The sequence below is a fragment of the Zootoca vivipara genome, chromosome 15 (assembly GCF_965207765.1).
Source record: "Zootoca vivipara chromosome 15, rZooViv2.hap1.1, whole genome shotgun sequence".
NCBI lineage: Eukaryota > Metazoa > Chordata > Lepidosauria > Squamata > Lacertidae > Zootoca > Zootoca vivipara.
This window is the reverse complement of record NC_142598.1, coordinates 35,805,633-35,820,271: the sequence shown is the minus strand read 5'-3', so window position 1 is coordinate 35,820,271 and position 14,639 is coordinate 35,805,633. Positions and strand designations below refer to the sequence as shown.

At 44.3% G+C, this 14,639-nt stretch overlaps 1 protein-coding gene across 1 annotated transcript in view; it reads left to right on the top strand.

The window, feature by feature from the left end:
- The first annotated feature begins 7,064 nt into the window (after positions 1 to 7,064).
- Positions 7,065 to 14,639, top strand: part of MUSK (muscle associated receptor tyrosine kinase) — a 49,462-nt gene continuing 41,887 nt past the window's right edge. The window contains exon 1 of the mRNA XM_088658947.1: positions 7,065 to 7,387. Coding sequence (XP_088515073.1) covers positions 7,309 to 7,387 — 79 coding nt within the window. The 5' untranslated portion in view covers positions 7,065 to 7,308. The remainder of the gene's footprint in view (positions 7,388 to 14,639) is intronic.

Below are 14,639 nucleotides of genomic sequence, written 5' to 3'. Positions count from 1 at the left end.
TTAGTAAAGGTGAAGGTAAAGGGACAGACAGCTTCCAGCTCATGTGGCCAGCATGACTAAGCCGCTTCTGGCGAACCAGAGCAGCGCATGGAGACGCCGTTTAGCTTCCTGCCGGAGCGGTACCTATTTATCTACTTGCACTTTGACGTGCTTTCGAACTGCTAGGTGGGCAGGAGCTGGGACCAAACAACGGGAGCTCACCCCGTTGCAGGGATTCGAACCCACAGCCCTATTCACTTTCTCCTCCAGGCAGAATTGTATGTGCCTCTATCATGTCTCCCACCTTCTGTGCCTCTCCCACTGCCCCCCAAAATCCAGTTAGAGGCAGTATGGCTTCTGGACTTCCATCTTCCCCTTTGTGGGTCCTATTATTAATCATTTCCTCCCACATCTTTTATGATACTCCAAATCCTTTACCTCTTCCATTATGTCCAGAATTCAACCTTAAACTACAAGTGATATTCCAATCCCACTAACGATTTTAACTGTGTATCATTTTCCCCATTCCTTATTAAAATTCTGGCCTTCCTGATTTCTGACTCTTCCGGTCATTTTAACGAATTCAGCATAGTCCATTAACTTCATCTGCCATTCTTCTCTGGTAGGAACTTTATGGTATTTCCATCTCTGGGCCAGTAACATCTGTGCAGCTGTAGTCACATACATAAATAGTCTTTTCTGCTCCTTTGGGATTTCGGCACCTAGAATTCCTAAAAGGAAGGCTTCAGGCTGCTTAACAAAGGTTGTTTTAAACATTTTTTCAACTCATTATATATCATTTCCCAAAACCATTTTAAAGGTAAAGATAAAGGGACCCCTGACCATTAGGTCCACTCGTGACCGACTCTGGGGTTGCGATGCTCATTTCGCTCTATTGGCCGAGGGAGCCGGCGTACAGCTTCCGGGTCATGTGGCCAGCATGACAAAGCCACTTCTGGCAAACCAACGCAGCACACAGAAACGCCGTTTACCTTCCCGCTGTAGTGGTACCAATTTATCTACTTGCACTTTGACGTGCTTTCGAACTGCTAGGTTGGCAGGAGCTGGGACCAAGCAACAGGCGCTCACCCCATTGTGGGGATTCAAACCGCCGACCTTCTGATCGGCAAGCCTTACGCTCTGTGGTTTACCGTAACCCACAGAACCACCCATGTCACTGTTTTACTACCTTACAATTCCACCACATATGATAAAAGGTACCTTCTTTTTCCTTACATTTCCAGTATACATTTGAGCATGTTTTGTACATTTTTGCTAATTTACTAGGAGTTAAATACCACCAGTACATCATTTTCATATAATTTTCTTTCAGCGTATAACATGCTTCTGAATCCCAGTTTCTGGAGACCACAGGCAGGGAGAGTTACTCCTGCACTCAGATCTTGCTTGTGGGTATCCCATGGACATCTGGTTGGCCAGTGTGAGAACAAGATGCAGGAATGGATGGACCACTGGCCTGATCCAACAGGCTCTTCTTAAGTTCTTATGTTCAACTTATGATCCACTTGTGGCCGGCTAAACCTCACATTATATTTTTAGCTTGCTCCTAGCGACCAGGTCGTATGAGGTTCCATCATCGCAGGGCGTGTCCCTCCATAAATGAGTTGAGTGGTGGTGCATCCAAACATGATCCAGGGCCATGATAGACCACCCATTCTCCATTTGGAAACGCCTATCAAAGAAAAACAGCCAACCGTAGACTCAGTGGTAATATCAATCCACACTTAGTTCTTAATTGAGTACAGATGAACAAACAAACTCTACCCAGGACCTTCTCTCGCCAGGCCATTCCTGAAAATCCCAACCCATCATTCAAAACGTCTCCCCTTTGTTGTTATGGGACCTGCCCGAGAATTCACATAGAACTGGTGAAGCTTCCAGAAGGCTTGTATCTGGGGCCATATCAATCAAAAGTTCAACCCGAACCTGTCCTTTTGTTAGCAGCAACTCTCCTTCGCAACACAGGGACTTGTCCTTTCAATGAAAACCAGCAGGTGTCAGCGTTGGTCTAGAGGTTTCAGCTGGGAGTTCCAGCAACAAAGAGGTTTAAAACTTCAGAGTGTCGCTTTTACTGTTTAGCCTTAACTCAAGGAATCAATCGTTTGGTGAAAGACAATCTGTCAATGCTGATGGAGTTGGGAAATCGAAGCTAGAAAAAGAAAAAGAAAATATATATACCCAGCACACTCTGTGCAATGCAGGGGTGAGATGAGGCAAGAAGTATCCACTGGGATTTCTGCTTATGATCGCTAAATGATAAATGTTCTGGAAAAGTAGGCCATAGTTCAGAGGTGGGTCTCATATTTTGCAAGCATAAGGTTGCAGGTTCAGCCTACAGCATCTCCACTTGTAAAAGGATCTTGGGTATCAGGGCTAGGAGAGACTTTGGGGCCTTTGGAGAGATTCTGCCCCAGGCAGTGTACCTCCAGATACTAGATGCTGGAAAAAATCAGCAGAGAAGAGCTCAAGAACCCCTGATTTGCACACAGCAGGCCCCAGGTTCAATCCGTGGCATATCCAGTTGAGAGGTTCAGGTAGCAGGTGACAGGAAAGACCTCTGCCCCCAGTTCTAGAGAGGTGTTGTCTCCATACCTGCCAAGTCCCTGCCTGAGAAATAAGGGACTGGACCGGAAGTAGCAGACCGGAAGTAGCGCTGCCACCATGTTGGAACTGGGCGGAGCATGCTCAGAAGCGACTTTTGATGCTGCTCTGCCCTATTCCAAAATGGTCGCCGCACCAGAAGTCGCGCTGCAGCCATTTTGGAACTGGGCAGAGCAGCATCAAAAGTCGCTTCTGAGCATGCTCCGCCCAGTTCCAAAATGGCCACCGCACCAGAATAAACCGGGGGAAAATGAAAAAATCCGTTTTTTCGGCTGGGAACAGCTGGAAAAATGTGGGTTTCCCGGGGAATACGGGAGACTTGGCAGCTATGGTTGTCTCCTACCAGCAAAGAGCAATGCTGGCCGAAATGGACCCAAGGTCTGCATCAGCTTTGTATGTTTGGAGAAATTGAAGTGTTCTGTTTCACTTTCATTACAGCGAAGTGCGATTCAGGAAAGCTCGGGCTGGCTATAAAAAGACATAACACTTGTGTCACTTTGAGATGGCTCTTTTGACTTGGCAGAGGTCTCCTTAGCTACTCAAAAAGCCTAGCAGCTGGCTCGTGGCCTTTGTTGGTGGCTGATCTCATTGTACTCGCTCCCAGGCAGGTGTCCGCATAACATACGCTGGCCTCGCCACCAACGGCTTTCTTAAAATGCTTCTGTGGCAATGGCGTGATGAGAAAAGTAACTCCTGCTGGAAAAACAGAGGCAGACAAAGAAAGTTGTTTTGCTGATGGGAGAAATAAATGGCTTTGTGGTCGGAGAAGATGGGAGACAATCACAAATGGTGGATTGGAAGCCAATGGATTGGAAGCCAATCTCCTTCCTTCTTTTTATTTACCGTAGTTGTTTTTATTGGTAACTCTTAGAAATAATCTATCTTGTAGTAATGGCACTTATAATATGGAATTAACTATGGTAACTATGGATATATAGCAGATGGATAATGGTAAAAGATGCAGAAAATTAAATCTTAAATATGGAACCCATGGAGGGAGGGAAGGAGGTTCGAAGGTTCAAAAGAACCTTTTACTTTAATGTTTGAAATGGTTAAAGTTAAAATTGTGTAAAACCATTATATATATATATATATATATATATGATTGATAGGTGAAATGGGTAGCTGAAGGGAATCTTCAATCCACCCAGAGGACTTCACAGCAGACTGGTGGAAGTGTACTGTGGTACCTTGGTTGTTGAACTTAAGCCGTTCCGAGAATCTGTTCAACTCCCAGAATGGTTCAAAAACCAAGACGCGGCTTCTGATTGGCTACGGGAGCTTCCTGCACTCAATCAGAAGCTGCGTTGGTTGTTCAGCTTCTGAAATATGTTCACACTCACTTCCAGGTTTGCGGTGTTTGGGAGCTGATTTGTTCAGGAGCCAAGCCATTCAACAACCAAGATACCACTAAACATGAACAGACAGCCATTTGGGGCTCTTATCCTTTTTAAATACGAGTTAATTTGGCAGAATCTACAATATCCTGGTCACATTGTGTTCCTTGCTTTCCTAATTGTGACAGATCTGTGGCATAAGTGCCAACTCCCAGATTGAAAAATCCGGGATCGGCAGCAGCGCGGCACCGGAAGTCGTGCTGCGGCCATTTTGGAACTGGGCAGAGCAGCACCGGAAGTTGCTTCTATGCATACTCTGCCCATTTCCAAAATGGCTGCAGTACCAGAAATCGCTTCTGCGCATGTCCAGAGACTCCAGACATGCGCAGAAGGAGCCTCCCCGGGCCGGTAAGAATCTGGGGGATTTACGTTTTTTTTTTTAAAAAAATCCGGGCTGCCAGCGGGAAACGGCTGGAAAGACGGGGGTTTCCCGGGGAATACGGGAGACTTGGCAGCTATGATCTGTGGACAGAACATATTTCTGTTGTGCAATCTCCCCCCCCCCCAAAAGAAAAGCTCAACAACTGAAGAAATATTGGTTTCATAATTTTGGGTCCAAAAAAGGGGTGCTGTTTTATACACAGAAAAATACAGTACTCCCAATTCTATTATCCTCAAAGCATTTGGGCCAGATTCTGCCTAGGCGCTGCTGGTCCCCAGAGTAAGGGCAGGGTTAGATACAGCGAGGAAGCTGATGCCCCTCCCCCCACTCTGGAACAGATTTCAGTGGGACGTGACAGTCTGTTGTTATCTGTTTTCTCAGAGCAAAACAGTTTGTCCTTTCTAAGTATTTGTATTTGCTTCAGCAATGCTAACCATCCCAGGCAATGATGATTTATTAGCGTCCAGAAAGAGTAAGGTCCATCAAAGGCTGGGAACACAGCCCAGGACAACACTCCTTTCAATCTGGTCATCAAACTCCCCTTTGCAAAATATATAAATTTTGGACCGATTGCAGCACATTTGAAAGCAAGCAAGATCTGGTCTTGCCAGGCCCACCAGTTTCATTTGCAGGCAACCCATCCCGCTTCTCTTTATAGCCAGTTTCACATAAAAGTGCTTCTGGGTGCTTCGTTAAGATTCCTGTTTGGTAACTCGCGCAAACTCTTGAAGCAGAGACAGCCAGTGTGGCACCCTGCAGATGTTGTTGAACCTGAAGGAGCGTCTCCACCCCCATCGTTCTGCCCGGACACTGAGGTCCAGCGCCGAGGGCCTTCTGACGGTTCCCTCACTGCGAGAAGCCAAGTTACAGGGAACCAGGCAGAGGGCCTTCTCGGTAGTGGCACCCGCCCTGTGGAACGCCCTCCCACCAGATGTCAAAGAGATAAACAACTACCAGACTTTTAGAAGGCATCTGAAGGCAGCCCTGTTTAGGGAAGCTTTTAATGTTTAATAGATTATTGTATTTTAGTATTCTGTTGGAAGCCGCCCAGAGTGGCTGGAGAAACCCAGCCAGATGGGCAGGGTATAAATTATTATTATTATTATTATTATTATTATTATTATTATTATTATTATTACTACTACAACTCCCATCACCCTTGGATGTGCTGGCTGGGGCTGATGGTGTCATGTGACAAAGGTATTTGAGAGCAGAAGCCGCAAAGGAGCCTAGAAATGTGAAATGCTGGAAAGCTGCAGAATCATTTAGCATGCTGAATCACTGTCAGGGGTGTCTTACCCGTAGAGGCTAGTGGCGCAGGGCGTCAATGCACCAGGTTCTGAAGAGCGCCAGGCAAGAGGCGGAGGCTGGATGTGGCACCTCCCGGCATCAGCTCGCCGCCCTCACCCGCCTCCGCCATGCCGCGCCGAAGCAGCGCCATACCCAGAGCCTCCGCCTGCCGTGGCCCCCACGGCACGAAGCGGCCAGCTGAGCCAGGAGCTGCCGCATCCAGCCTCTGCCTCTTCCCCACCGGAGGAGCTGCCCTCCAGCCGCTACCTGCCTCCTCCAGCCCCGCGGAATGCGCAAGCACACAAGACGCCTCTTATAGTGTACTGTTTTGACCAGTGGACAGACCTCCAGAACAGATTACAGTGGTGCCTCGCTTAACGAATGCCCTGCTTAACAAAATTTCCACTTAACGAAAGGATTTTTCGAGCAGAGGTTGCCTCGCTAGACGAATTCGTTTTATGAAAAATTCGTCTAGCGAATCGCGGTTTCCCATAGGAATGCATTGAAATTCAATTAATGCGTTCCTATGGGCAAAAAAAAATTTCAAAAACATTTCAATGCATTCCAATGGGATTCGCTAGACCCGTGGAACGAATTAAATTCGTCTAGCGAGGCACCACTGTATGTCCGTAAGTAGAGGTTCCACTGTATAGGGAAGTTTTTATTTTATTTTTAAAGTTTCATGTTTTATTATGTTTCTATACATGTTGGAAGCTGCCCAGAGTTGCTTGGGCAACCCAGTAAGACGTGTGGAGTATAAATAGTAAAATTATCATTATAGAATTGGACGTCCTTATTTTAATCCGAGTAATGTTGGAGGGTAGGCACTTTATTCTGCCTCTGCGTAAGGGCAGCACCACGAGAGAGGGCCTTTTCTGCAGTGGCTCCCCATTTGTGGAATGCTCTCCCCAAGGAGGCTCACCTGGTGTCATATTTTTAGGTGCCAGGCAAAAATGTTTCTCTATAACCAGGCCTTTGACGGATTAACAGCCTTTTAAATCTGTTTGTGAGTTAGGGGTTTGTTTTTGTTTCATTATGTATATTTCGTGTTCTCCTTTTGCATTTTCATGTTGTGAACTCCCTTGGGTGAAAAGGCCGGGACTTTTCCCTTTTTTTTTCCAGCCAGAACTTCTGGCACCTCTCAGATGGGCGCCATTGCCCTTCTAAGAGAACAAGGGCGTTCCTGCACCTCTTTTTCTAGAAAAGCAGCACCGTGAAAGGCGGTATACAAATTTAATAAATGCAAATGAAACGTGAGAGAAGAACACTGAGTTTGTTGGCTCTTGGCCACAGCAGAGGCCGGGGCATTTTCTGTCGCCCTGGCCCCAGCTATTATATTAGAAAGGCATCGAGGGCATTGTCTCGATGTTTGCTTAGAAGGAATTCTAAAGGGATTTGTGTTCTCTTGTTTCATGAGCCCCCACGTTTTGATACTGACCTAAGTGGAAGCACAGCAGCTGGTCCTGTCCATCTCTGCAGGCAAGTGCGAAGATTCCTAATTATACTTAGTACCCACAGCAGGGACAGTGGCTGAGAGGGACCTTGCAGCAAGCCGTGCTTCAACGGGAAGCCGTCGCGAAGGAATATGCCTGCCTTTGGCTGAAGGAGACGTATCCTGTCCTTCCTCCTGGATTAACCATGAAAGACGCTCTCAACATTCCGCTGGTCCATTTCTTCACTCTTGCGGCCTTCAGCTTGGCTGAGAAATCACCTAAAGGTTGGTGTAGCCAATGTCCATCTTCTATTTTCTTTGCCCCCAGTTTTATACTTGCTTCGAAGCCTGTGATCGATATACAAGCCGCAGGAATTTGCACGAGGGAACTCCTTTCTCCCAGCACTGCACCTGCGATTGCCTTCGAAGGAGAACCGGTGTCTCTCTTTGTGTTTACAAAACTGCGGTGTCAGTTGCGCTGTGATGGAGGAAGGAATTTCTCTGGGCTGTTTGCGTGGGAAGGGCTGCTTATCCTCCGTATCGTGTTAAACACAATTGTTAAGACAGAAACCTTTTTCCTGTGCTGTGAGCTGGAATATGCTCCAGCTAGGAATCCTTTGAGACTAAGTCCCACTGAACTCTGTGCGACTTGTAAGTAAATAGATAGACCGTCGGGCTCCATGAGATAAATCTTCAGAAGTGTGCCTGATAGGAAGATGCTTGAGGAATTTGATCTTTGCCCATACAGCGCGAACTAACGGATGTGGTTTGTAACTCCCAGGCCAAAGTGTGGATTAGAATTTAACAGTGCAATTCTCCGCATGTTTGCAGAACTGTGCTCAATAGGGCTTTCCTCTAGTTAAGTTTGCACGGGACTCTAGCCGCATCTGTTTATCCACTGACTTTGGCACTCCTTGCATGATTCAGCTAAACACAAAACAGAACAGGACACGTCAAATATTTATTCCGAAAGCCCCTATAGAAATCACATTCAGAGAGAAAACACATTTTAAAAGATGCGTTGAAATACAGATCGATACGACAGATCTTATCATATGGCTGTATATGTTTCATACACACAGATCTAAATATTCATTGCAGGCTTGTGAACAGTTAACAGCATTTAATTTCAGTCGGACATATTCCTGCTTTATACCGTATTTTTCCGTGTATAAGACACCCCCATGTATAAGACACCCCCTATTTTGGGGGACTCCAAATTATGAAAAACACCCCTCAGCACTACCCATGTATAAAAAGGGCCCCAATTTTAAACCTATTTTTTGGGTAAAAAACCTAGTCTTATACATGGAAAAATGTTTTATATCTACGTATGCATTTAAATATATGCAATTGCATAGAGTGTCATACCTCTATGGCGCATGATCCAGTTTAAACTTCGACGGACTTCAGTTTTTAATTTTCAGACTTCAGTTTGTAAACGATGACTTCAGCTGACATTTTACAGATCTGTTTAGGGGCCAAGTGACACATTTCTGGGAGTTTGCTGATCCTCCCCCTTATTGTTCTTTTTTATTACGTGTCCAGCCTCGCCTCTTCCTTGGCGCCCTCTAGAACTGCGCCTATCACTATGTCTTATTTTCGGGGTATGGCTTATATTGCGCAAATGCTTATAAATCCTGCTATGGCTTGTTTTATGGGTATGGCTTATTTTCGGAGAACAGGGTGTTATTTTCATTTTAAAATTCCCCAAAGCACTGGATGAAGCAGATACTCAATTGCACGTAACACAGAGGTTGGCCGCTAAGACCATGGGTTGTGCAAACAGTTTTTATCAGTTCAGGATGAATTCCACTTATAAATTATTTTTCACATGGTGGTTGGGGGGGGGGAATGTGCCGGGAGTAAGATTTACACAAATATTTCAAAGAAGTGCTTGCATGAACTTAATTAAAATACTGGCGGTAAGATGGTGCCCGCAATCCAACTGCATAATGCTGTCAACAGCTTTTGTAAATAGAACAGGCTGAGTCACAAGTTGAAAACATTAGCTCCTAATTAGCTGCCTGGCCCACGAAAACTGGTGTCATGATACTTTTTGTTGTATAAGCGCAAAGAAATAAAAGAGTTTTATCCAGCTAAATCATTGTGCATATGGAACAGCTTCCATGGGTACAAGAGAAGAGAAAATCCACTTTGAGTGTGGAAATGATTTAGTAGTTGGATTTGTTGTAAGAATTTTAAGGTTATATATACAGTGGTACCTCTACTTATGAATTTAATGCGTTCCAAACGCAGATTTGTAAGTCGAAAAAAATTGTAAGTCGAATAGGAATGCATTGGGAGAAAAAATTCATAAGTAGAAAAAATCCAAGATGGCGGACGGAGCTCCATTTGTAAGTAGAAACATTCGTAAGTAGAGTTATTCGTAAGTAGAGGTACCACTGTATAATAATTGTTCATAAACATGTACATGTTATAAGCAAAAACCTGCCCTTATTCCCTTCTGGGGTACACAAGAGCTCTTATTGGGTTCTCCATCGGTCGGAGAATATAACAGAGGCCAACCAGAGAATTTTGAGAAGCCAAGCCTTTATTTTTGCTGTTGCAACAGGGTCCTTCCCCTCATGCAGGAGAACAAGGAAGGAACCCCAAACAAAGGTGTCCTGCCCTTAAAAAGAAATTTGAAATTGGTTTCAGCCCACCCCCCAGAAGCATCACCCATACGTCACAGAAGGGGTGTAGCCCAAGACCGCCCTCCCTAAATTCATCATAGATACATCATGAAAGGGGAGGTCTGGCGGCAGTAATCTGAGCATCCTGGACCCTGCCCCCTGCCCCCAAAACCTAATCAAGTAAAAAAATAAAAGAGATATATATTTACATTTCCCTCTTTCCCAGCCAAGTTAATCACACCCTTTGTCTGGCACTCAGGTATCAGGATGCCAGGGATTATCACTTTAATTCCTGAGACAATGAGAAGGTTTTCCCCACTCCCCTTCTTCCTTGCAGAGGAACACCTGGTCAGAGAGTCAAAATGGTGTCAGTCAGGCCTGTCTTCAGACATGTGCCTGTACATTCATGTACAGTGGTACCTCTACTTACGAATTGAATGCGTTCCGAATGCACATTTGTAAGTCGAAAAAAATTATAAGTCGAATCCCATAGGAATGCATTGGGAGAAAAAATTTGTAAGTAGAAGCAACCCTATCTAAAAATTTGTAAGTAGAAAAAATCCTATCTAAACCGCATCCAAGATGGCGGACGGAGCTCCATTCGTAAGTAGAAACATTCGTAAGTAGAGTTATTCGTAAGTAGAGGTACCACTGTACATGTTTATGAACAATTATTATATATATAAAAACCTTAAAATTCTTACAACAGATGCAACCCCCCCAAATGCATGGCATTCTTTCCCTAACTCTGCACAAAGGAATCGTGATCTCTCAAAGAAACACCCACACTTGATTATTATTTTTCTTGAGAAAGCAAAAGGATGTCAGGCTTATGTGGATCATCATGTGTCACACGAGACTTTTAAGATGCAAACAAGCTGTCAAGAAAACCCTAGGAATGTCTTTTTGGCAAAAATTTGGCTCAGTACAGAGCTCCAGTGAGAGACTCAATATTAGATCCCACATACCCTCCAACTTTTATCCAATGAAAATAGGAACATCCTATTTAATAATAATAATAATAATATAGTCAGACCTCGGAACTTGAACGTAATCCATTCCGGAAGACTGTTCGACTTCCGAAATATTCGAGTTCCGAGGGGAACGGCTTCTGATTGGTTGCAAGAGCTTCTTGCACTCAAGCGGAAGCTGCATCAGACGTTCGAGTTCTGAGGAATGTTTGAAAACTATAACACTTAGTTCTGGGTTTTTGGTGTTCGGGAACTGAAACGTTTGGCAACGGAGCCGTTCGGTTTACGAGGTTTGGCTGTAATAATAATAATAATAATAATAATAATAATACCCCACCCATCTAACTGGGTTGCCCCAGCCACCCTGGGAGACTTCCAACATATAAATAAATTCCAAAATTGCTCAGTCATTTCCAAGGCATTTCCAAACCCAGTTCAGATGACATCTTGTTTCTAAGGGTTGTTCATCAGGATCGTGGCGGGATCTGATTTCCTCCCCCAGTGTGCCCTGAAGCACACTGACTGCTGCTATATTGTCAGCTGATGCTGATACTTTGGTGATGATGGTAGCAGCAAAGGAGGGTCTCTCTTCTCCCTTTCTGCCCACCCGCTCTCATTTTCAATGGTGGCAGGGAGACAGGAAGAGGCAGCCCTCCTGCCATTGCATAAATAAATGGGTGGGAGGAGAAGGGACAGTCAAAGGGGAAGGGAGTTCTCCATCTTGAATTACAATCCAAGCCAGAGAAGAACTTTCAAGGGGGTGGGTGACCCAGTTCAGAATATTGGCACACTTTATGAATGGGCCATATTTGTATCCTGAACTAGGTCCCTGGGACATTTTGCAACATTTAAAACCAATAAAATTATATATATATATATATATATATATATATATATATATATATATATATATATATATATATATATATACATACACACACACACACACACACACACACACACACATAAATTTCATACATTTTAACTTTAACCATTTCAAAACATTAAAATAAAATGGTTATTTCGAACCTTTGGACCTCCTCCCCTCCCTCCATGGGTTTCATTTCCAAAGGGGGAAAAATATTTCCCCTTTTTCTGCATCTTTTACCGTTATCTATCTGTTATATATTTAAAGTTTCCAAAAGTCATTTCACATTACAAGTGTCATTATATCCCTGCCAATGATTTTAACTGTTTACAGTGGTCTTTTTAAGTATATTAAAAATTATTCCAGTCTTTTAAAAAGACTTGATCTTCCTGGTTTCTGATCTTTCCCATCAGTCTCTCCATTTTTGCATACCCCATCCGTTTAGTCCTCTGGTCGGCACTTCTCCCTCCTTCAATCTCTGGGCTAGAAGCGTTCTTGCTGCTGTCGTTGCATACATAAAAAGTCTCTTGTCTTCTTTTGGTATCTCTTCACCTATTATATCTAACAAAAAAGCTTCTGGTTTTCTTAAACATTTTCTTTAACTCATTGTATATCATTTCCCAGAAGACTTTTACCACTCCACATATGGTAAAAGGTACCCTCTTTCCCTTTACATTTCCAACACAGATTTGAACTAGTTCTATACATTTTCGCAATTTTACTCGGTGATAGGTACCAACCGTTTTCTGGGAAACTACTGGGAAATGGTTTTCCCAGTAGTGATGTATGGAAGTGAGAGCTGGACCATAAAGAAGGCTGATCGCCAAGGAATTGATGCTTTTGAATTATGGTACTAGAGGAGACTCTTGAGAGTCCCATGGACTGCAATAAGATCAAACCTATCCATTCTGAAGGAAATCAGCCCTGAGTGCTCACTGGAAGGACAGATCGTGAAGCTGAGGCTCCAATACTTTGGCCACCTCATGAGAAGAGAAGAATCCTGGGAAAAGACCCTGATGTTGGGAAAGATTGAGGGCACTAGGAGAAGGGGACAACAGAGGACGAGATGGTTGGACAGTGTTCTCGAAGCCACCAACATGAGTTTGACCAAACTGCGGGAGGCAGTGCAAGACAGGAGGATTTCATTAGTGGGATCTCGGGTGGAAGCTGGAGAACCAAACCAGATTGTTGTTGTTGTTGTTTAGTCATTTAGTCACGTCCAAATCTTCGTGACCCCATGGACCAGAGCACGCCAGGCACTCCTGTCTTCCACTGCCTCCCGCAGTTTGGTCAGACTCATGTTGGTAGCTTCGAGAACACTGTCCAACCATCTCGTCCTCTGTCGTCCCCTTCTCCTAGTAGACCCATTTGAATGCATGCCAGGGAACAGATAAAACTGAGAAGAAATCCAGCTGTTAGGTTCGACCATCCCTGATCCAGATCTCATCCATGCTTAGGACTTCCTAAGAGACAGATGTTTTGACTCTCAGGCGCAAGCTTGCCTCACTCATGATGCCCATTTGGTAATTTATCTGTAAGCAGGGCAGTGTTTTTAACATCCTTTGATGGTCAGGGGATTCTCCCAGCTGCTTGTAGCATTCTCTGTAGTGTGTTGTAGAGAACGTGCAAAACAGAGCTGTCAGCAATATCTAGTTCACCCGGCACTGGATGGATGTCTTTGGCAAACATACATTGAAATAATTGTTTGCTGTATTCCTTTGTATGCCAAGAAAAGGAAAAAGAATTTGCAGGAGGTGCCCTTTTGATCTCCATTAATCATAACTTTATCACACGATATAAAAGTATTTACAGTTCTCCAAGGCCTTGGATTGAACAGGGTGTTATATATAAGTATTTGTCAGCTGTATCACAAAATCTGCTACACCTCCGAAGAAAAAGAAGCGAAGTACGCCCTGTATTTGGGAAAGGGGGGAGAAAGTCAACATTGTTTGCATTTTAATGAGAAGGTACCTCGTTCACACCTTGCAAAATAGAATACAGCTACCTGTCAAGTAGGTGGACCCAGGTAGTGCTGTGGGTTAAACCAGAGTCTAGGGCTTGCTGAGCAGAAGGTCGGCGGTTCGAATCCCTGCAACGGGGTGAGCTCCCGTTGCTCGGTCCCAGCTCCTGCCCACCTAGCAGTTCAAAAGCACATCAAAGTGCAAGTAGATAAATAGGGACTGCTCCGATGGGAAGGTAAACGGCGTTTCCGTGCGCTGCTCTGGTTCGCCAGAAGCAACTTTGTCATGCTGGCCACATGACCCGGAAGCTGTCTGCAGACAAACGCCGGCTCCCTCGGCCTATAGAGCAAGATGAGCGCCGCAACCCGAGAGTCGGACACGATTGGACCTGATGGTCAGGGGCCCCTTTACCTTTACCTGTCAAGTAAGACATTCTTCTAATTTTCTGGTGCAGCTCACCGACCAAATAATGTAAACACAGGAAGGTTTACATAAAATTGCCTACATTCATGGAAATACCACCATAGCGCATCGTATTAGGGAAAAACACTAGGCAAAAAAATGTGCATATTATTAGTCAAAACAGCATAGAATGACTTATCAGGAGATGTTTGCATCAAAATGCTGATACCAGTTCTTATCTTTGAAGTTCTAAATGGCCTAGGCCTAGGGGGGCACCTTCTGCGGCAGTAGATTCATCTTCTACACTTAATTTTTAAAAAATGAGGTCTTGATCATTTCCACCATTTTAGATTTTGTACACAGCAGCAATTAACTGAGAATGGCATTGCAAAATTTGGAGGGGTACCAGTTTCAGAGGAGTGTTTTTTTTTGAAGGTCTTTCAATTCATACATTGCTTTGTAAAGTGTGCATTGGGTAGGATTGCCTTTAAAACTGAATTTCTCCCTCATCCCAAATTACCCAATCGTCTCTTGGTTGTCCTTCATCTTGATAACTTTCAGTTGGGTGTAATTGCTTTATTTGTACCCCACCCATCTGGCTGGGTTTCCACTCTGGGCGGCTTCCAACAAAGATTTAAAATACATTAAAATGTCACACGTTAAAAACGTCCCTGAACAGGGCTGCCTTCAGATGTCTTC